This window comes from Vigna radiata, chromosome 7, assembly GCF_000741045.1.
Source record: "Vigna radiata var. radiata cultivar VC1973A chromosome 7, Vradiata_ver6, whole genome shotgun sequence".
NCBI classification, from domain to species: Eukaryota; Viridiplantae; Streptophyta; class Magnoliopsida; order Fabales; family Fabaceae; genus Vigna; species Vigna radiata.
Genome location: NC_028357.1, coordinates 49307758 through 49331367, shown reverse-complemented (window position 1 = coordinate 49331367; position 23610 = coordinate 49307758). Strand labels below are relative to the sequence as shown.

General features: G+C 30.8%; 3 protein-coding genes across 7 annotated transcripts in view; 2 read left to right on the top strand and 1 right to left on the bottom strand.

Annotated features, from left to right (window-relative positions):
- Positions 1–6767, top strand: part of LOC106767017 (endo-1,3;1,4-beta-D-glucanase) — a 12617-nt gene extending 5850 nt beyond the window's left edge. Inside the window, exons 1-8 of one of the 4 annotated variants that reach the window (XM_022784080.1) lie at positions 3909–4079; positions 4177–4198; positions 4292–4418; positions 4622–4712; positions 5005–5094; positions 5183–5286; positions 5364–5482; positions 5816–6767. In XM_022784080.1, coding sequence (XP_022639801.1) covers positions 3932–4079; positions 4177–4198; positions 4292–4418; positions 4622–4712; positions 5005–5094; positions 5183–5286; positions 5364–5482; positions 5816–5837 — 723 coding nt within the window. In that variant the 5' untranslated portion in view covers positions 3909–3931 and the 3' untranslated portion in view covers positions 5838–6767. Of the gene's footprint in view, positions 1–3908; positions 4080–4176; positions 4199–4291; positions 4419–4621; positions 4713–5004; positions 5095–5182; positions 5287–5363; positions 5588–5787 lie in introns of those variants that run through there. The other 3 variants (XM_022784081.1, XM_014651827.2, XM_014651828.2) reach the window with 3 other exon arrangements.
- Positions 6768–9538: 2771 nt separating this feature from the next.
- LOC106767289 (iron-sulfur assembly protein IscA-like 2, mitochondrial) lies at positions 9539–13505 on the top strand. Of its 2 annotated transcripts, none has more exons than XM_022784079.1 (4): positions 9539–9770; positions 11248–11378; positions 11457–11582; positions 13138–13505. In XM_022784079.1, the coding sequence occupies exons 1-4, from the start codon at positions 9612–9614 to the stop codon at positions 13139–13141; spliced, it is 420 nt and encodes a 139-aa protein (XP_022639800.1). In that variant the 5' UTR covers positions 9539–9611; the 3' UTR covers positions 13142–13505. The 2 variants fall into 2 exon arrangements, with proteins under 2 accessions (XP_022639800.1, XP_014507631.1); XM_014652145.2 differs by having other exon boundaries at positions 9541–9770; positions 11457–11565.
- Positions 13506–18786: 5281 nt separating this feature from the next.
- Positions 18787–20272, bottom strand: LOC106767082 (F-box/kelch-repeat protein At3g06240-like). The gene has a single exon (XM_014651904.2). The coding sequence runs from the start codon at positions 20124–20126 to the stop codon at positions 18948–18950; it is 1179 nt and encodes a 392-aa protein (XP_014507390.1). The 5' UTR covers positions 20127–20272; the 3' UTR covers positions 18787–18947.
- Positions 20273–23610: the final 3338 nt, after the last annotated feature.

Genomic DNA, 23610 nt, shown 5'->3' with positions numbered 1-23610 from the left:
CTTTCATCAGTGTTCAGATTATTTCTTAATTTACATGTTTTATTTAAGGTTCCTTTTCAAAATTAATGATCTTATTTTCAGGTATAAAGGCTCCTATTGCTATTTATGGTGGTCAAAATGATACACTGACTCCTCCATCGCGTATAATAGAAATTGAGCGAGTCCTACGAGATGCTAGACCTCAGGTCTGATTAACCCTATTTTGTATTCTGGTTCTTGCTATGTTTATCAACGTCTAATTTCTTAATTTGTTTTTGTGCAGGTTGCTTATGAGGTAAAAATATTTCCAAACGTGGAACATGGTTGGACTCTGTTGTACGATCCTAATGATCCTAAAGCTGTGAAGGCTGCAGACAAGGCTCATCGAATGATGATAAATTGGTTTGATAAACATGTTCAGGACTGAGAAATCTTGTTATGTGATTTCAATGTGTCTGTAGTTTCATTTATGAAAAAATAAACTGTTGTTATCAATCATAATAAATACGTCATAGATGTACCAGCTTTTAAGAATCTTTGTTTGACTAGTTCAAAGAGATTCTATCAAAGATATAGTTTCAGTTTATCTATATGTTTCCATAAATTATTCACAATAAACTCTTGTAAAGATGATAATGAATCGTGAAACAGATGTTATTTTCTTCTCTAAATCTTAAATTTTTTATTTTTAGGAGATTTGAAACTCAAACTCATTTAAGTTCCTAATTTTATCACACAACTCATACGTATATTGTTAAAACTATATGTTTCCACGAGAGATATTTTAAAATTATTCGCCAAGGGAGTAAACAAATGATAAATAACAAATAAAAATAATAAAAAATAATATATATCAAGACTATACAACTAGTATGCATAACTAACGAAGATTTCGTTAGTATGAGGTTTGATTAATTACAGTACAAACAGTTAAGCATAGTAATTAATTAGCGAGTTGGATCATCCTCAAATAAGATGGTCAATTATGAACTAATACAAATAATTGGTTCAAACACTAAATAAGATTGACTAATCATATACAAATTTGAATGGTTATAAATGCAAGATACTCAACCAAACCAGTCATCAAATAGATTAACCAGTCATGCATTAGTTCGGATAAGTCAAACATTGGCTTAGATAACAAACCATTAAGCTTAGATGATCACAAAGCAGACTATTTAACTTTAAATTAGACCGACTAAGATGAATATTATCGTAATAAATTAACCTAAAAACTGAACAACTTAAAATTAAAATATAATTACTTACAATTAGGTAATAAAAAATTCAACACCAAACTTATAAATAAAAATTTGAGATAAAAAGATAAATTACGTGCATTAACTATTACATTTATTATTATATGTCAAAAAAATTAACTTTGATATCCAAATATATTTTTTAGATACCACTCATCAATTTGAACACATAAAAAATAACTTACTAGACAATATTTGAACTTCAAACAATATAATAGACCCAAACAATTGACCATCCCAAACAGTATTTAATATATAATATTAATACAACCAAATGTCAAATTACTTTCATACATTATCATAATAAATAATATATTTCATCACACGTTTACGTAAAAGGGTACATCATGTTTGAAGTTTATTGTTTTGTTATCATGTTTGAAATTTCAAGAGGTTAACTTATTTTTTTTTTATTTATAATTGTAAATGCATTATAATAAAATGCTTTGTTTAGGTATTTTTTTAAAAGAAATTGAATTTTTAGAATTTGTGAAAATGATTGGACTGTTTAACATTAGATAACTTTAAATTCTAAATAATAAAATTCTTTAAACTTTCAAATTTATGTGACTATATTTTTTGAAAGTGACGAGAATTATAATTTCCACACAAAAAAAAAAGTAATGATTTGAAATTTTTTTTTATATTATTAAAATTATAGATTTTCTCTTTAAATTTTCTTTTTTATTTTATTTCAGTTGGAATTTTTCTAACTTGACATTGTTTATACAGGACTTAATTACTCTTTTTTATTCCAACGTAGCAATTTTTTTTTTCAATTTTTTCAAGACTAAATTAGTATTAACATCTTTGAAGGTAATGATCTGATTTCAACAAAGCCTTTTTTTTTTTTCTCCATTTATATTTTTTCTAATGAAATTGTAACATTTAGGATTTACATTTTTTTTTGCCTAAAATCTTCTTTCTTCACTCAATTTCGAAAGTCGTTTTTAGTTTATTCTGCAACATTGTTCTGGAAGAACTAAAAAACAAAATCACAAATCAAGCAATACAATGCAATATAAATTACTAAGGACCGAAATTTGAACAATTAAAGAATCACACAAGACAATCTAAAACATGTCTAAAAGACCAATTACATAAAATAAAAAAAACTCACATGCTATGCATTTGAGTTAGTCCCTTTGCGATTCATCCAGAATTCTTGGAACTTTTGAATCCAAAAAAAGAAAATTGGAATTTTTCTGAAATTATCCAGAAAATTTTCCTAGGTGAACCTGTTGCAATCCAAATCTAAACAGATTTGAATTGATTTGTAATCAACCACGTAATACTTTTAATTTTTCTTTTTCTGTCTTTTGATACTAAAACATTTAAAAAGCATGATTCCATACTCTGATATTACTTATCATATGTAAGCAGAATCAGCTTTGATAATACTGTTTAGTATAAAATATTTATGTAGTAATTAATTCAATTGAAGCTAATTACAATGACATTAAATTAAGTTAAATGATTAAATTGAAAAAATCATCACTTACAAAAAGAGAGATTCAAAATAGTTTATTTTAATGAATTTTATAAAAACAGCAATACTTAGGAACATACATAAGTAATGTTGCAGTGAGAAAGTAAAAAATAAAATTTACAGTAAAATTAAAAAAGATAATTAATATTTTTATTATAAATTGTTTAAGTAAAACGCCAAACAAATTAAAAGTTGTACTCAAAATCGTAACGTGCAATTGAAAAAAATAATAATACTTTTGAGTTTATATGTAATTAAAGTCCACTTTCTTTTTAAGAAAATTTAAAAAAAGAGAGAGAAAAAATGTTTGAACTTAATGGGAAGAGAGTAAGTTAGTAACACAGCCAATCAGAAATGAAAAAGGGATGTTTATGTTTGGAAAATCAGAAACCCTATAAATGAAGTGAAATTTGAAAATGGGAGAATGAGATTGATAGGTTGATGGTTGGTGGGAGAGAGAAGAAAGAGAGAATGGAAAAAAGATGACACACGTGGAGACACACACTGTCAACACATGGCAATGTTTTTTACCATATAAAAAATGAAAAAGAAAAAAACTAATGTAGTTAGGTGATGATCTATTCATTTTTACAGTATGTGGACCAATCATCATCAGAGATAATAAATGAATTGGTATATGTGAGAAGAGAAGTGATATTTGACATGAGAGAAACGCAGATTACATTTATTTGACTATTTTGGTTATAATTATATTATTTTTAATTTAAAAAAATTATTTATTATGCAGTATAATTTATTCTTTTATTTCCTTTCATCTTGATTTTTATTTTATTTAAAAAACTTTTGTGCTAAGCTTTGAAAACAAAAACCGAGATTCAAAATAAATTGGTATTTAATTAAACTTTAATTATATTAAAAATTGAAGTATTTTGATTGAGTTTTTATTAAAAAAAATTATTACGTGTTTAATATATTTTTCTTTGCCAATATATATGTTGGTTACTTTCATCTTTTGATCTCTAACTTATTAATTAAGTCATTTTGTACTTTTCTTTATTTTTAAAAAAATTGAAATATATTAATTAAAATTTATTTAAGATCTTTATTACACCCAATAGTTTTTGTTACTTCTGAAAAAGACAAGAAGGAAAAGTTAAGACAGTTGAAAGACAGCATTAATTATAAATATAAGAGCAAAATGGAGGAGTAACATAACATAAGAGAAAGAAAGGAAGAAAAAATGGCAGGAAGTGGAGTGCATTCATACCATCCAATCTTGAATGCATCAAGTGGTACTGGTTATGTTACCACTGTCGGTGGACTCAATTCCTATGTCAGTGGTTCCCATCTCGCCCTCTTTGCAGTTGTTCTTATGTCCGATATTTTTGGTACTCCTTTCTGAAAATCAACAACATTTTTCTTATTTGCTTATGTAATTTTATCCAACTTCCAACTGTTAACCTGTATGCTCAATTTCTGTCATAGGAATCGAAGCACAAAATTTCAGGTATGTTTTTTACTTTCTATGCTTATTCTCTCTTTATTATGCTGCTCAGTGTAATGTGTTCCCCTCACAAATCATAATATTTATATTGTGCAGGAATCTTGCAGACAAGGTTGCTGCTAGCGGATATTACGTTGTAGCTCCTGATTTGTTAAACAACGACCCTTTTGATCATAATGATGTCAACAGACCCTTAGATGTTTGGTCGCAAGATCACCCACCGGTTAATTCTTACTTAACCATACTTGTTTGTTTATGGTTGATTTAGCAAGAAAAAAATGGAGTTTCCTTTTTTCAAAATTCAATTTTGCCACCATTTTTATGATTTTCAATTACTATTATTTCATTCAGTTCAGACGTATAAAAATCGTGACTTTGATTGTAAATAATATATTTCATTCTGATGCATACCTGTTAAATTTGTAGGAAAATGTTTCTGCAGATGTAAAACCTGTTATTCAAGACTTAAAAAGGAGAGGTTTTTCTAAGATCGGAATTGCTGGTTTTTGTTGGAGCGGTGAGTTGATTTTTTTCACTTTTCATGAGAGATGTGAGATACTAATTTTTCTGAAGTGAAGTAATATTTTTAATGAGAAACATGTTATCGTTATTAAATTATTAAGTAGAGCTTTCAACTAATTTTGCAGGAATGACAGAAAAACTAGGACAAACATGATCTTTTTGATATTTGGTTGACAGCTATTTATAAAGTATTGATTTTTGTAGAAAAATTAAAAGGTTTTGTGATAAAATATATGGTTTAAATACATAATTTTAAAACAAAATAATTTCTTTTTTCTTTCTCTCAGGTCTTGGCGCTGCCGACATTGCGAAAACCAAACTTGTGAAAGCTGCTGTGCTATCACATCCATCATTTGTCCAAGGAAATAACTTCCGAGGTATGAGCTTTCATCAGTGTTCAGATTATTTCTTAATTTACATGTTTTATTTAAGGTTCCTTTTCAAAATTAATGATCTTATTTTCAGGTATAAAGGCTCCTGTTGCTATTTATGGTGGTCAAAATGATACACAGACTCCTCCATCGCGTATAATAGAAATTGAGCGAGTCCTACGAGATGCTAGACCTGAGGTCTGATTAACCCTATTTTGTATTCTGGTTCTTGCTATGTTTATCAACGTCTAGTTTCTTTATTTGTTTTTGTGCAGGTTGCTTATGAGGTAAAAATATTTCCAAACGTGGGACATGGTTGGACTCTGTTGTACGATCCTAATGATCCAGAAGCTGTGAAGGCTGCAGACAAGGCTCATCGAATGATGATAAATTGGTTTGATAAACATGTTTCAGAACTGAGAAATCTTGTTATGTGATTTCAATGTGTCTTTAGTTTCATTCCTGAAAAAAATAAAGGTTTAATACGTATTTTTCTTAAGAATCACACGATTTTGGGTTTAATTTTGATGGATTTTAGTTTTTATAGTTTTGAAACTCTTACTATTAGTCTTTAAAAATGAAATGTGTTAAACTTTTATTTGATGTGACAAATGACGATGCCACGTCTTATGTTAGCTTGTCTCTTCACTCTCTGTCACGTTGCTTGTGTTTAAGAATTTCGTTCATCTTCTCCGACAGAACAACTATGGTTTCGCTTCTCGTGCAGCATGTCCATTTTTCAACTGTAAAGTTTCAAGCTCCAGCTTTTGGTTCCGCCTTCTGTTTCTTGGCAAGGCTTGGACTGGTACACCATGCGGATGCACTAACAAGCCCCTTGCTGCAGCTTTCTTCCTGACTTCAGCAGCTGCACGTGTGGCCTTTTCATCAATTCCTCTTCCTTTGGGGAGGGCCTCACCTATTATTGCAACATTGAGAGATTTGTTTGTAGATACACTTGAACTTCCAGATCCCCCAGCAACTGGAGCAGCTTAGAATGCATGAATCAAATCAGGGTGTGCCTGTTACAGTACAAAATCCTTTTTCAATAATTGGAATCACAACACTATATCAAAGAAATATATAAATAAAAATTCAATCTCAACAAGCTCCCCTGCAGCGACACCATCCTCCATCAACGCAACCTTCAACGCGCAAAATCCTTGTAAGTTGCGACATCCTCCCTCGCATCATCACCGTCGTCCAAATGCGCCATCACCTGCAAGAGAGCAACCCTTCCCTTCTTGCGTTCTTGTCTCATGACGGTGTAAGATAGAAAAGCAAAATCGTGGCGTAGGTGTAGGGGCAAATTTCCCTGGCAAACCTTAATTTGGGGTGGAAGGGGGCTGAGATGTGTTAGATTCTTATTGGCCAAATAAAGAAAAGCAATGTGGCAGAGGTGAAGAGGGAAGTTGGCATGAGACGTGGCCTCGTCATTTGTCACATCAAACAGAAGTTAACGCCGTTAATTTTTAAGGACTAATAGTAAGAGTTTCAAAATTGAGGACTAAAAGTCATCAAAGTTTCGAGTAGGCACTAAGGCCAACATCGTGTGATACTTTAGGGACGAAAAACATATTTAACCCAAAAAATAAACTTTTGCAACCAATTGTATTAAGTACGTCATATGAGTAGCAACTTTTAAGAATCTTTGTTTGACGAGTTCAAAGAGATTCTATCAAAGATATAATTTCAGTTTACCTATCTTAGATATTTTCGTAAATAATTCACACTAAACTCTTGTAAAGATGATAATGAATCATGAAATAAATTACGATGTTATTTTTCTCTCTAAATCTTAAATTTTTTAATTTTAGGAAATTTGAAACTCAAACTTAAGTTCCAAATTTTATCACACAAATCACACATATATAGTTAAAACTATATGTTTCCACGAGAAATCATTCTAAAATTATTCATCAAGGGAGTAAACAATGATAAATACAAAATAAAAAGTAATAAAAAATAATATATATCAATAATAATGTATAAAAAGGTATAAGTGTTTAAGGTTAATCTAATATTTGGTCCAATTCAATTCATTTAATTGGATTATACTAGGTTATTGTTTTATTTAACCATTCAACTTAGTTCAATCATAATTAAACTTGTATTCATTCTATGAAAAAAAAGTTATGATTTTAGAAATAAGAAAATACTGTGATGAATATTAATCATGTTTATTAACAATAAGTCAATGATGATATTTGTATTGTATAACTATTTGATTAATCAAAGTTTAGAGTTTGAATTATTAACTTGCGAGTTAAGTTAACTGTCAAATAGGACAATCAACTATGAACTAGATCAGATAATTAACTCACAATTCATAAAAACAAACTAATGAGTTGATTCAAATACCAAACATGCATGTTAACCATATACACCAATCTGGATGGTCGTCTTACAATTCGAAGTGCGAGACACCAATCTTGATCAACTACCAAACATGTTAACCGGTCATGTATTAGTTCGGATAAAACAAGTGTTAACTTTGACAAGTCACTAAATTTAGAGGATCACCAAGTACACTGTTTAACTTTGAATTGAACCAATTAAAATAAACATACCATAATAGATTAATTTCAAAATTGGTCGTAATCAAGTTACATTAATTAAAAATTCACTAGGAAACATGTAAACATTTGAGGTAAGAAAATAGTTTAGATAAGTTGACTATTGCATTAATTATTATGTCAAAAATTGATTTTACTTTACATCAAATAGCTTTTGTACCTAACATCCAATGGGTTTGAAGGCCAACAAAAAATAACTTATTGCAATATTTAAATTAAAAAATACAAGATATTAAATACGAGAGAATTGACCTTGACCCACACAGTATTTAATACATAATAATATTAATATAACGAAATATCAAATTAGCTTCATACATTATATATAAATAATATATTTCATCACACATTTACGTAATCGGGTACATCATGCTTGAAGTTCATTGTTTTGTTATTCAATCCAATTTTGATTTTAAACTCATATATGGTATTTAGATAAGAAATTTCTCTTTAAATTTTCTTTTTTATTTTATTTCAGTTGGAATTTTTCTAACTTGACATTGTTTATATAAGACTTAATTACTTTTTTTATTCCAATGTAGCAATTATTCCTTTTTTTTTTCAATTTTTTCAAGACTAAATTAGTATTAACATCTTTGAAGGTGATGATCTGATCTCAACAAACCTTTTTCTTCTTCTTTTTTTTCTTTTGTCTTTTCTTTCTTCTCCATTTATATCTTTTCTAATGAAATTTATGAAATTGTAACATTTAGGATTTACATTTTTTTTTGCCTAAAATTTTCTTTCTTCGCTCAAATTCGAAAGTGTTTTTTAGTTTATTCTTCAACGTACTCATCTTGTTATAGAAGAACAAAAAAAGCAAAATCACAAATCAAGCACTACAACGCAATATAAATTACCAAGGACAGAAATTTGAACAATTAAAGAACCATACAAGACAATTTAAAACATGTCTAAAAGACCAATTACATAAAAAAAAAAAAAAAAAAAAATCACATGCTTGAATTTACACATGATACGCATTTGAGTTAATTCCTCTGCGCTTCAACTTCACTGGACTCAAAGAAAAAAAAATACATTGAATTAAAGAGAAATAATTAAAGTAACAAAAAAATTAAGAAAAAAATTGAATTATGATTTTAAGCATTTCAATAACTATTTTTTAGTTAGTGTGAATTAAGGTTCTTTCATTGATTTTGGTGGAGGTTTTTTATTTAAATTATTATAATTTTTTTACTATTATTTTTCTTACTCTAGATACTTATATTGTTCTTTTGCCTGTTAATAGTTTATTAACAATTTTTTATATTGTTTGAGAAAATTTTCAGCCAAAATTAACTATAATTATTTTTTTGCCAACATTGATTGAAAAATCAACATAAATAATTTCAACCAATAACATTTGTTCGACATTAATGAAAAATAATCTTGAATAATAATATAAAATCGAAAAAAAAGACTTTGTTAATATCAAGTACTTATTTTTATAAACTTTGACAAAGAATGACTAAAATAATATCATCAATTAATATTTCTAATTATTAACTATTGTTTGATTTTAAATATTTTTTTACTCGATGATAATTAAAAAATTTTATTAAGAAAATTAAAAGTCAATAACTTTATGCTATGTCATCTAAATAAAATATTTTTATAATCACATAAGTTAAAGTAAAATTAGTTCAAATTTACTTAAACTTACGTGTAAAGAATTCATATATCTTGATTTAAAGAGTAATAACGTGAAATTTAGTTATTTTTTATCATATGTTATTCTATTGTAAATTTTTTTTTTTCTCTAAATTGATTAAAATAATTTTTGTTCTTATGAATTTTGATGTTATATCATCATTTAACTAAAATGCAGATTCAAACTAGAATGTTATATCATCATTTAACTTAACTTAATGTTATCGAGGAGTTCACATTTATATTTGAGCGTATGATTTTGAACCCTTTGATTTGGGAGAAAACACAAGCGCAGGACCAATGATTCGAAGCCTTGCTCTACAGTGGGCAGCACGATTCCGACACAACCAAAACCTCATGCGTCTTTCTTCTTCTTATGCTTCTCCCGCTACTCTTCATCATGCCACTCCCTCTTCTTCTTCCGCTGAGCCCGTTCACATCACCCCAAACTGTGTTCGAGTATGTCCCCTTTTCATTTTTTTCATTATTTTCTCATCGATCTATGTTTCTTTCTATGCCCGCCGAAACCCAGCAAGGATTTCTGTAAATTGATGGTCACTGCTTAATACAATCAAAATATGGTTTTATTTTTCGTTTGATATAGCTATTGGTTTTGTACCTATTTGGCAATCGGAAAATTGGGGGTTCAACAACCACTGGTGCTTTTTTGTGTCCCGTTATAGTATAGGGGAACGAACAGACAAATATGCTTTGTTCAGTCATTCTTCGATGATTGGCGCACGTCGTTGGAATATATAATTTATGTGATGTGACTATTGTTTAGAAGATGCAGGTTATGCTAAACTGTTTATAGCATCGAAGGGTCATCCTTGCTAAATTCGATTCTACTAACTTCATTATCATGAACTACTGGAAAAGAGAGAACATGATGTTTGAGTTGGAATTTGTTCATAATTAGTGGCAAAAACAACAGTGACTATGACTATAAGTAATCAGGTACCCAATCCGTAAGATTCATTTCTCACAAGAATGTGGGTTCGAGTCCTACTGCCACTATGAGTACTTCAGTAGGTATTTTTTAGCCGTGGGGTATATCCTAATTCCAGTTAGCTCTTAACCCAATACACCTAATTTTTTATCCATACAGAGAAAGTGTAAGTAAGAAGGATTGAATAAAGTTTTGCTAGTTATTGTTTGTTCCTAGAAAGACGTGTTGTGAACCACTCACCTCTTATTCAAGAAGAGTCCAAAGATTGAGAGGCATGCAAATGGAAAACCTCGTTATAAGGAAAGAGATATACTTGTAATTCTTGAGAGAGTTGCCTAATATGATATGTATAGTTCAAAAGGAGAGAGAAGGAGTGATATATCTGGTGATAGGTATTGTAACAAAGAAGAAACATAGTACTGTATCCGTCCTTATCTTGGCGAGATGATTGGGAGAGTCTCTTGAATTAAAAGAGAGAAAGTCTGTGATCCTACTTCTGATTGTAGACATATTTTTCCAAGGCTAGATCCCTGGTTCTTCCTTTCAGTAGGAAAGGATTTTCGCGCTAAAGTCCTTGATGCCATTCTTCTAGCTTCGCATTCAGTGCCAATATTGTCTCATTAATTCCAACAGTCTGTGTACATATAGAGAAAGGCGTTAGTGTTCTCATATGGCCGTCTCACATAGAAAACTTCTGTTTTCATTGAAATGAACTAAACTAAGGCATTCCTGTCTCTCCAACTAGAGGGATGGCTGCATGGTTTTGTCTCTGTGAATTAACAAATAAATGCAATCCAAAATCTATTATCTTGCTTCGGTGGTCGATTATGACGACCCTATGTTTTTGTTTAAATTTTAGTTTGATTCATGGACCCTCATCACCCACTCCTGTGATTTCATTATGTTTAAGTCACTTGAAGCTATATATATTACAACGTGCGATCAATACTTATTATTGACTCATTTCTACAACGTGTGACGTAACAGAAAATAAAGGAACTGGAAGCAAGTGAATCATCGACTAGTGGAAAAATGCTTCGATTGAGTGTGGAAACTGGTGGATGTTCTGGATTCCAATATGTTTTTAATCTTGATGACAGAATCAACTCAGATGATAGGTATTACCTTTTCCCATGGAAATTTCATTAATGATATGCTAAGCCCTTGTTCTGACAACTTTTATCGCTACACTGTAGAGTTTTTGAGAAAGAAGGAACTAAATTGATCGTTGACAACATATCATACGAATTTGTAAAAGGGGCAACTGTTGATTATGTTGAGGAGCTAATCCGTTCAGCTTTCGTGGTAAGACAATTGCACTTGTGAGTGAGCATAAACTGCTGCCTTCATATTACCACTGTACCATTATTGTGAGACAGAACTGTACTTTTATGGTTACAACTAGGGAAGAATGTTTTATGTGCATGTTTATAAATTGATTGCTTTTAAGAAATACCTGTTTCCCTTTTCTTTTCAAGAAGCTCTCATAAAAAGGTTTGAAAAAGAAAAAAGAAGAAAACTTTCACCAAAAATAGGCTAAGCCAAGCACGCCCTATACTGTATTCTTGGAAAGTTGAGAAAAAATATTGATGCACACCTATTTAGCTCCTTTAGTATAACGCATGCATATAGTTGTTGTCGTCTAGCTGATTTGCATGTGTTAATAGTGAGTTTAGGATTTTTCGTGTTGCTGATTTCACTACTATGTTATAGTTCTGATTTCTGAGGACACTGCTAATCCATCCACGATTCTTGGGATTTTTGAAATCCAAAAAAAGAAAATTGGAATTTATCTGAAATTATCCAGAAAACTTTCCCAGGTGAACCTGTTGCAATCTAAATCTAAACAGATTTGAATTGATTTGTAATCAACCACGTAATACCTTTAATTTTTCTTGTTCTGTCTTTTGATACTAAAACATTCAAGAAGCATGATTCCATACTCTGATATTACTTATCCTATGTAAGCAGAATCAGCAATAACTACCAGCTTGATAACACTGTTTAGGTCCCCACTCTTAAATGATTTCACAACCTTATTTTCTCTTGTTCGTTTCGTGATTTCATGTTTATTAAAGAGAAAGTTTTGCAGCGGCACTTCAATAGCATGTTTGGTTTAACTTATATTTTCTTCAATTTCAGCTGTTTCCATGAGAAAAACAAGCTGTTTATAAAGTAAGTTGAATGTTTAGAACATCAACTGGAATTATTCAAGTGTTTCTTTAAAAAATTAAGTTGTTTTCATGAATCTAAAAATTTATAACTTATTATTTTCCAACAACGTATTCCCCTTTCAGCTTCATGCATACTATTTTTTTCCTCATTTAGTTGACTTTTTGTTATATCCAAACAAAACTAATTGTGTTGAATCCACTTTTCAGTAAACTTATTGTTAGGACTAAAGCACAAAGGAAAGTTCAACCCAAAAAACTAGTCTGTTAGGTGGGAGAGTCTCTCAAGGCTTAAGTAACATATGACATGATGATAGTCTTTTTTTGCTTGATGAGAACAGTCTTAAGTAACTTTTTCTACTTAATGTGGAACTTCTAACAGTTATCGGAAAAAACCTTATTTTAATTGTAACTAACAAGAATCAGTTATGCGTATAAATACCTAATTGTTTATTGAAGTACAAATCATACCTAATTGTATGATTTGTACCAAGAGCTATACTATAGAGTTGTATGTCTGTAAAAAAGTATTGATATGAAAACTTACATAACTGTCAGTGCTGTAATATGTATATGAGGAGTGCTACGGAGAAAAGGGACGTGTGATCATCATTTATCATTACTTTGTTCTTTGTTTAAGGTTGCATATTAAAACCATCAAGGCATATAACCGATGACAATTTACTGATTCTGGTTTCATGCGCAGGTGACTGAAAACCCCAGTGCAGTTGGTGGTTGCAGTTGTAAAAGTTCCTTCATGGTGAAACAGCTGTGATTTTGTTTCTCCTTTCTGACTCTTCAGACACTGCTCAGATATTTCTTATAACCAATTTTCGGTTCTTTGTACCACTAAAAGACGATTCATTGAACTCAAGGTAAAGTTTATTTTGTACAATGCTCAAAGATGCAGCTGTTCTAGTAATAGGTTTATCCATATCCATAAAAGCAAGGATTTATAGATTCTGCGTCCTTTGGTTTGTTATGCCATGATTTTTTCTCTCTCTAAACGCTCATTCAATACGTGTATATGCTGATACTGATAATAATACACTACAGAGTTTTTGTTGAATTCAATCTCGTTCATAGGCACTTAAATTTCAGCTATTTATACATTCATTACAGTGGCTGTATCCGAACAGGAGAAACTAACATGTGAATAAAGGAGCATGAACTACGATAGAATTTGATTTTGAATGTTCAAACTATATGAAATTTAATTTGATTGAAAAATAATATTAAATATACTAATTTTCATTTTAAAAAATATTTTCTCAGAAGTCAATTTAGGAAACAAAGAATAATAATCTATTGGCCTTTTTAGATTCATTGGCCTAGTTAAGTTTATTTACTAGTTTGTAGGTTTTTCTATAGATCAAGTCACATAAAAGTTTAGGTTTATCCCTCACTAACAATGTCACAGTCAAGTTCTTGCGCATGATATCTCAATCAAGGCCAATTTGAGAATATTCCGATCGAGGTTATATGATCAAATACATGTTTTGTAGATTGCTTAGAAAATATTCCAGCTGAATTCAATAAAAAAAATTGTTTTGACCAAATTTCTTAAAATTAACACTAAATTTGGATTATTTTTAGATAAAAAATATTTAATGTAAATGTAATTTAATAGATTGAATATAAACTAAAAAATTGTGAATTTCAATTTGAAATAAATCTATCAGTATGAACTGAAGAGATTCTAAATAACATAATTGTAGACAAAATTTGCATATTTAATTTTTTTTTTCTTTATACTTCCTAAATTTATAACAAGCAAAATAGCATCCAAAAAGTTATCGGGACAAGTTAATCAATTATAAATACCAAAGAGAAAGGTATACAAAAAGAATGTTCCGAATATGATTAATAAAATTACCTGGAAAACTTGCTAGTAAGTTAGTTGAAAACTGAAAAAATTAGTATATAGTTCACAGTTGGTAACCAGTGATGGTAAACGATTGATATTAAAAGTGTTTGTTAAAATTATTTATTAATGTAATTGAAAAAGGAGAAAGAAAAAAAAGCATTTGCATTTTTTAATTTTTTATTTACAATCTACTAATTTTAATTATATATTTTACTTTCAACTTTCTACTATCTTATTAATAAAAAAACATTTTATTAAGCCTTGGCAGACTTATCTATTATATTATTGAACTCTAATTCAGCTCATTTTTTTAATAAAGATTCTTTTTATGAGTTTTAAGAATTTCACGAAAATGATGACCTAGGGTAATTCCCATGACATGCTGCCCAACATAGTCGTTTTGAATCTTATCTGTTCTTATAATACGAACACGGTCCAAACCTTTTCATCGTATTCAAAATAATCCATTTTTATGATTTTGGACACAAACTTCTTGGGAGAAAAAAAGTCTTACATGTCTCAATTAGAGTTTAATATAATTGAATATGCTTTCAAGTTCTTCTTACATTTGTTTTTATTTAATTAATGTTTTTGTTATCAACTGGGGTTTTTTTATCAGGTAAAATTTCCCATCTTTCAATCCATAATTGATCCAAATTTACCCCTATTGGAATGAACAAATGTTATGTCCAATTTGGTACAGTTAAAAACAATGTGTCAACACCCCATTTCGTCCGGATGACTAAATAATAGGACTTAGTTTTTTATTTTTGCCTTATTTTATTTTATTTTCATTTTTTTATTTTATTATTTTTAATTTTTAGTTTATTTTGGTATTTTTAGTTTTTTATTATTATTATTAGATTTTATTTTATTTTCTATTTTCTTTTAAAAGAAAAAGAAGAGAAAAATGAATAAAGAAGAAAAAAAAACAAAGAAAAAAAAAAGAAAACGAAAAAGAAAAAATGAAGAGAAAAAGAAACAAAAGAGAAAAAAAAAAGAATAAAAAAAAAAAAAAAAGATAAAAAGAAAACGAAAAGGGTGCTTCACAGCCACCAGGCCACACGCATATATATATATATACATATATATATATATATATATATATATTTTGAATTCACAATTGAAAGCACACAGCGCATGCATTCAACATTTAATTCCAGCTACAATATGCAACACGTTACCACTAGAAGCTACTTCAATTGGCTGGCATCATTCATTGGGCTTGAAGGTTGCACTGTCGAGGGAGTTGGAATAATAATAAAAAAAATGCTGATGGTTGGGCTTTTGGGAAAAACAACACGCGTTCTCCATGGGAAAAAGAAGGCACAAGCAGACTCACCACTCCTCCATTACCCCATCCTAACCGATTCTGGTGCTCTCCAACAACATTGATTCTCCCATTAACGATTCAGGGACCTCTAATATACTTTCTACTAGAGAACGATATTTTTTTTTTTTCTCTCCATCATCATTGGGTCTCCGTTCTTTCCTCGTCAACCATTCCTACTCCTCCACTTCTACACCCTCATCACACCCAACCACAAGAACCAAAAGCTCCCTCTCGTACACACTGTAACAAATCAACACAGAGCCATCTTCATTCACTCATTTTTTTCATAGTATCTACCTTCGTTTTCACCAAAAACCCATTCACTCAGACTCTAGATATTGCAGCAAAGAATTCATACAAGTTAAAAGTTGTGGCACTTGCAGTTGGTTCAAAAGTTATTCTTCTTGCAGACCAGATAAAAAAAGTTTAAGCCTCAACTTGTTGCTGTGAGAATCGAGCCGTTAATTGCTGAGTTTGAAGAGGCTTTGCATGATGTGAACGCAAACCTGCTATCATCCCTGGAAAGCAGAAATTGTTGAGGTTACTCGTCACCCAGATACAGTCAGTGTGGTCATTGGAATAGTGTAGGACTGAAGCTGGCAGTTGCTGCAAAAGAAGCAGGGAAATACATAGCTCTGACCAACAAAAAGACGTTGATTGTCGGAGTGTATGCGGGGTTTACCGGAGGGGGCATTTTAGGCGCATTATTCCAATAATATCTGGAGGCGCTTGCTAATGCATCAAAACATCTCAACTGGAATATGAGGGAAATCACACTGAACTAGGAGATACTCCGATGAAAGACGGCGAGAGAAGATCGGACTGCTATTAGCGGCAGTGACGTTTCNGACGCAGGCGAAACCGCCGACGGTGAACCCGAGAGAAGTGGGCGACGACGGCGGCAGCACCTCTGTCGCTCTTGGTGAGTGTTGCAGTTGAAGCATCCGGAAGAACCCTAACGTAGATCCCCTCTCAACGGCGCAACCAGGTTGATCATTTGAGGGGCGTTTCCCTCTCGCTTGCGAAGACGAGCTTGGAGGAGGGGTTCGGTGTTGCGGTCGGCTGAAGTCCCGTGGATGCTTGTCGTCACCGGCGAAGCTGTTGACGGTGGCGGCATAGTGGCTAGAGAGACAAACCCTTCGAGAGAAGGAGAATCCAACTTGGAGCCTCTGTGCTGTTGGGTGCATAATGGAGGAGGAAATTTGAACCCCTTTGGGTTTCTAGGTCAAAAGGAGGTTTGGGCCTGGCATTTGGGCTGGGGTTTTCTCTGCCCGCCACCGCGCAACACTATTCACACCCCATTCTCTATCTGAATACAAAAGGAAGCTTTGGGCCTGGCTCTGGGCCACATTCTCTCTGCCCGCCACCTCCTGTTCTCCATTCGCACCTCCTTCCGTATGGGTTTAAGCCCATATTGTTTCTAGCAAACAATAAAAGAGGCTTTGGGCCTGTTCAGCAAAATATCCAGTGGCACCTCCAATTTTGCTGCCGCACCCCCCTATCTTTGGGCTTGGACCGAAAACTACTACATGCCACCTCCAACTTTGCGGCTGCATCTCCTTGGGTCTGGATCAACAAATTTCGAGTTGCACCCCCATTTTTGGCCATACACCCCTAGCAGGCTACAAGACAAGAAGCTTCAGTATTTTATTCAGCACCCCCGGTTTTTAATCTCTGCACCCCCTATGCTTATTGGGCTTGGACTGTGATATTTTTTATTGTCTTTGTTTTTTTCATTTCTTTAGCTTTGACATTTGTTTTATTATTGTTTGATTGTTAAAATAAAAAGTATGGAAAATATAAAAAATAAAATCAAATAAAAATATTTTGAAAAGATTCAAGCACACGTGCGACCGCTCGCGTAGGCCTTGTGCTGAAAATCTTTTCTCTTTTCTTTTACAAAAATTCAAAAATTAATAAAAATATTTTGAAAAGATTTAAGCACACGTGCGACCGCTCGCGTAGGCCTTGTGCTGAAAATCTTTTCCTTCCCTTTTACAAAAATTCAAAAATCAATAAAAATATTTTGAAAAGGTTTAAGCACACGTGCGACCGCTCGCGTAGGCCTTGTGCTGAAAATCTTTTCCCTTTTTTTTACAAAAGTTAAAAATCAATACAAAAATATTTTGAAAAGATTTAAGCACACGTGCGACCGTTCGCGTAGGCCTTGTGCTAAAAATCTTTTCCTTTTCTTTTACAAAAATTAAAAATCAAATAAAAATATTTTGAAAAGGTTTAAGCACACGTGCGACCGCTCGCGTAGGCCTTGTGCTGAAAACCTTTTCTCTTTCTGTTACAAAAATTAAAAATCAAATAAAAATATTTTGAAAAGGTTTAAACACACGTGCGACCGCTCGCGTAGGCCTTGTGCTAAAAACCTTTTCTCTTTTTATAAAAATACCAAAAAATATAAAATCTTCAAAAACTAAAAACATCTTCAAACAACAATCTTTCTGAAAGAACTACGTAACCCTGATTTCTCATTTTGAATGATAATACGTAGGAGCAAGGTCAATCCTTGTCGGGCCCAAAAACCTAAAAAATATTTTTGTTTCTTTATTTTGTTGTTCTTGAGATAGTCAAACATTTTGCAAACCATATCTTTATTCGCGCATTTAATTAAAGGTACTGCCTTAGGNCAGGCGTTGTAGGGTGCTAATACCTTCCCTACACGTAACCGACTCCCGAACTCGAAATTCAGTTTTCGCAGACCTTGCCTTATCATTTTATGGTTTTTCCGTAGTTTTCCAGAATAAACTATGGTGGCGACTCCAAAACTTTTTTCAAAAATTGTTTTCTTTTTGGATCGTTGTCCCGTCGCGATTTTTCGGTTGCGACACAATGTCAAAAACCTCTTTCCATGACGTGAATTTCATCCCACTTAGCATTACAAAATGCTAGAAAAAAATTAAATTTGATTAATAATTTCTGCTCTAACAGATTATTCATCAGCAATTTGAACCGTCCATTATATCGAATTTTAACCTTCTTCACAGCACTATAACTGATAAATTTATCCGTCATTTAACCTTCTTCACTATAGACCACATGATATACTTGTTGATGCTAGAATCTGTGATAAATACAAGACCATCAATGATAAAAATTTGTATTCTGTTACCTCTAAGTGCTGCATATATGTTATTTTGGTATGTTTTTGTTACCAATTCCTTATATTGTTCTACTTTTTCAATAAGACAATAACACAACAAGTTCTATTTATTTTTCACGCTTTATTATACAAGAACAATTCACAAGTGGTAATACACGGATAATAGCAAGAAAAAAAGGAAAACTATCACAGCCCATTTCATTGTTAGTCTTCTTCAGCTTGATCACCATCGTAAGGGAGTGAAAGTAGAGACTCACTATACACAATCATTTGCGAACTTCCTCGACCATCGCTATAGGATCGATGCTCTAGCAGCTCTCCTTCGCTGTTACATTTTACCAATCCATTATAGCCATCTGTCCCTACAATATCACCACTTTTTGTAGAGCAAATCAGTTTGAACCATTCAATAGGAATCTTATCAAAAGCCACATCAACACTCTTCTTACTCCAAGATGACTGTATTTTGTACTCTTTCATTACCCATATTTCTGGTGGACACTCATCACATCCCACAAGGTGTACACAAAGAAAACCTCCTAGTACTGCCAAATGGCAAAAATCAAACTGGCAATCGAAACCTTCAGGCAGAAGTATCTCTGAAAAACTCCTTTCTGTTAAATCAAAAGCAACAATAACATTCATTGATGCATCATAACGATAAGCCAACCAATGAATAGCACCGTTCAAGAGCGACCCCGTTCTGGCATCATCACCGCAATTCATGTAAGACAGATGAATGCCCTCGATTTCTTTCCACGCATTAGCTCTGACAGAGAAAAACTCCACACGGGTTTCAGGATCTAAGTTTACGTCGTAAGAGGCTTGAACCACCAAGTAGTCATCTGTTGATGGATCATACCCAAAACCATAGAGAAACGTGCAAAACATGACATCCATAGCCGATGATACAATAGGTGAATCACACACTTGTTTGTGGATACCCGTCGAGGGATTCCACAGACAGAGACTTTGGCCACCCTGCAAAAGCACAAACCCCCTACAAGAACCTAGGACTAGGTCACCATAAGATCCTGGGGGCAGAAAGTTGAGGTTTAATGTAACCGAAGCAGAATCATCGTGGAGGGGTGCATTGAAGTCTATGGATCGGACTTCAGTACCAGTAGGTTCAAACAACAGAAGTCTCTCCGTGCAAGCTGCAGCAAGTTCAAAATGTGAAATTGCAAAGTGGGGATCGGAGATTAAAGAAAACCATGATTTACAGACACTTTTGAAACGAACAAGAGACTTAACCGGCAACCTCAACAAAACTTTAATGATCAAATCTCTTGGCAAAAGAACAGTGGTTATGTTCCTTCTCCTTACTCTTTTACTCCTGTATCCCTTCATTTTACTTTTCTTCCATTGTTCTGCATGCATCATATGACTCAATATATAGAGAGAAGACAGAAGAACCGGACATAACTCTTCCTTCTTTAGTACTCTTTCCAAGCTTCTTCCTTCTTTGGTATTTTTCCTGTATGACCAGTTTGTCCTTTGATTGCATACCCAAAAATAAATGGTTCAATGGTCAACTAAATCATGCATATTGAATGGTCAACTATTAATTTAGTTTAAATTTAATTTTTTTATAATATATAATTTTTTATTACCGTTATTAGGTATTTGTTTTTCAATTTAAAATGTTTATTTCTTTTAAATTTTATTTTTATACACTTTTTTTTTATTTTGTTGTTCAATAAAAAATTCATTACTTGAAAGTTTAATTACATGAAGATTACTCCTAGGTACACACACAAGTATTTGTGATACAGTGTGAATAAACCAAATTTCATTTCTAAAGTATTAACCTTTTCTAAATAATTAAAAAAATACATTTAAATAATTTTTGAGGTATTTAATATCTTGATCCTAATATTTTTTAATTAGGTAATTAACAAACTATTTTATCTCTTATTTAAAATATTTAACCACTATATTTTCATAATTATTATAATCTCTAATATTTTATGATTTTTACTCTAAAATTTTTCTTTGGTCATAATTTTTGTTTCAATTCTTCAATTTGATTTTTTATTTTATTTTTTTAACTAAGCCTCATTTTTTTTTAAATGATTCGATTACGGGATTTTAGTTAAATCGATATTAAATTATATTTGTACATGTGTCATTTGTAATAATTCTATTTTCTTTAAAAAAATTTAAGTATTCTTTTGTTTTGCGTATGTAACTTATTATCAGATCAGTTAATAATGTAAGTGTAATCAAAATTTTGAATAAAATTCAAACTGTAATTTCTTGTAATTTCTTGAAACGTATAAACTATTCTCTTTAAAGACTTATATGTTGTTTATTAGGTAAATTTCCTATAATATAACAAGAATTTTTCGAAAATAGTCAAAGATCACATAATAAACAAGAAATTCTAACAGGATAATTTTTAGAAGAAAAAAAATAATGAAATTATAAAGAAAGAAAAATGAGAAATAACAAACTTTATGTCTTTTGAAATGCAGAAAAGATTCTATTTATAAAACTAGAATAAAATAAATAAAAGAAATTAAAATCAATCAATAATTTTAACAGCAAAATTAACTGATATTAAAATTTTAAATTTTAATATATTACAATAATCTAACATTATTATATTATAATAATAATTGTGTCTGACTTGTTAGAGTGTTACTGTTACTTTATTTTTTATTTAATTCATCTTCTAAATTTGTAAATTTAGACTCAGTTTAATTTTATTTTTTTATTTTAAAAATAAATTAATGTTTTTTCTCCAAAATAGTAATTAAATCTAATTATAACTTAAATATATACATGTTAAAATAGTTTTTTAAAATTTATACATCAAATCCTTCTATTTAAATATTTAATTTTTTATCTTTCAATTTAAATTTTCAAAAAGACCTATTTTAAGATTATAATATTTTTAAAATATCAAAAATGTTTTTTATAAAATATTAAAAATATAAATATGAAGTCACACTTGTAATTCTTAAATTTTCATATTTAAAATGATTTAAAAAATTATATTTTCCTTTGTTTAAAATACTGTATTTTTCTTTGTTTAGAAAATTATATTTAAAATCATTTAGAAAACTATATTTTATTTAAAATATATTTTAAATATTCAAATTAAAATATTACAAATGTCACTTGACATTTACAATAGAGAGAAGATAGAAGAACTGGACATAGCTGTTCCTTTCTCTAGTACTCTTCTCAATCTTCTTCCTTCTTTAGTACTTTTTCCTCTAGGACCAGTTCATCCATTGAGTGCATACCCCAAAATAAATGCCTCAACGGTCAACTAAATCATGCATATTGAATGTGCAAAATTCGAAGTTTAATGACCACGAAGATTATCCTAAGTACACACACAAGTATTTGTGATACCGATGATTTCATTTCTAAAGTATTAACTTTTTTTCTAAATAATTTAAAAAACAAAATATTTAAATAGTTTTTGAAGTATTTAATATCTATTGCTTGATCTAAGATGATATATTTCAATAAATATCAACAAGAACTAATTTAAAGGTTTTTTTACCATTTAAAATTTTATAATAATACTCTAAAAGACAATTTTGTTCTTTCTAGATTGATGGAGGCCAAATTTTAACATAATTGTTAATAATTTTGTAAGACCTCATTTTTTTTCTTGCATAAAATAAATTGTTAGACGAATAATGTTAGGACTTAAAAATAAACATAAGATTATTGGGTTTTAAGTGAGGCTGTCATGTACATAAGGCAAAGATCAAGATAGTCTTAGGAGAGGGAAGCTTCTCCTTTATTCTGATTCATTTCACAGAAAGTCATTCTTTCTCTAAAACCCTTGTGTCCTAACATTTCTCTAACTTCTCTCTAAAATTCCAGAACTTTGAACCGTTCAAATTCTGGTTGGTGCTACCAAATCGTTTTTGGCATAGAGAGCTTCTATTCAAAACGAACATTTCTCCATTCGGATTGATAAGTCATTTTTTCCCTTTTCTCTTCACTGTTCTTGAGCTAGGGCATGCAACTTTGTTGGGTTCATGTGCCTTGTACGTTCTTGACAAGTTACTATTAAGTTTTTCAGATAAGGGGAGCTAATTATTTTGTATGAATTTATTTTATAAAAATATATGCAGGTTGAATGTTGACCTAGTTTGTTCTTGTGAAGTTGTTCTACGATTTTAATTTTTACTCGATGTTATAACTGAGACTTTGAAATTATGCTTAAATAATTTGTGCTTTGGTGTTGAACTAGTACATGTGGAAATTTATGTTTGTAAGTGTCTCTGTTGAAATTAATCTGTTTTGGTTGAAATTGATATGGTTTGAGGGTTTGGAGTAAGGGCTCTATGATAGCATGTATATGGGTATTAAATAGGTGTACAAGTACTATTTAAGGTTGCTGTGATGGGAAGTGAAATATTAAAATTAGGCATTTCAGATTTAGAACATAAGAAAACAGGGTAGATAATTTAAATAAATTAATTGTTAATTGTTGAGAGCCTTTCTTTGTTGGTAGGATAGAGGAACCTTAAAAACCTGAGTTGGCACATCCCTGATCATAGAGTAAGCCAGCCCTGGCCTGATCCAATCAGTTGTGACTAGTTATATGTGCCGGAGTCAAAAGTGAGTTTGATGTGTTCAGACATCTGAATCCTATGAATCCTCTCCGGTGACTAATTGGGAAAAGTAAGATTTCTACTATGATGAAAATAAAATAAAACAAGTTTATTGTAGATGCATAAAATTATCATAAGTTAATTTTTTGTCAATTATGATTTTAGCAAGTTAGTCACTATATATTTTGAAATTCAAAGTAAGAACCCAAGTATATATATATATATATATATATATATATATATATATATATATATATATATATATATATATATATATATAT

Coding starts and splice junctions, on each gene's coding strand:
- LOC106767289 (XM_014652145.2), top strand. CDS start 9,612: ATGATTCGAAGCCTTGCTCTACAGTGGGCAGCACGATTCCGACACAAC. Junction 9,771..11,247: donor TCACCCCAAACTGTGTTCGA/GTATGTCCCCTT, acceptor GTGACGTAACAG/AAAATAAAGGAACTGGAAGC. Junction 11,379..11,456: donor AGAATCAACTCAGATGATAG/GTATTACCTTTT, acceptor GCTACACTGTAG/AGTTTTTGAGAAAGAAGGAA.
- LOC106767082 (XM_014651904.2), bottom strand. CDS start 20,126: ATGATGCATGCAGAACAATGGAAGAAAAGTAAAATGAAGGGATACAGG.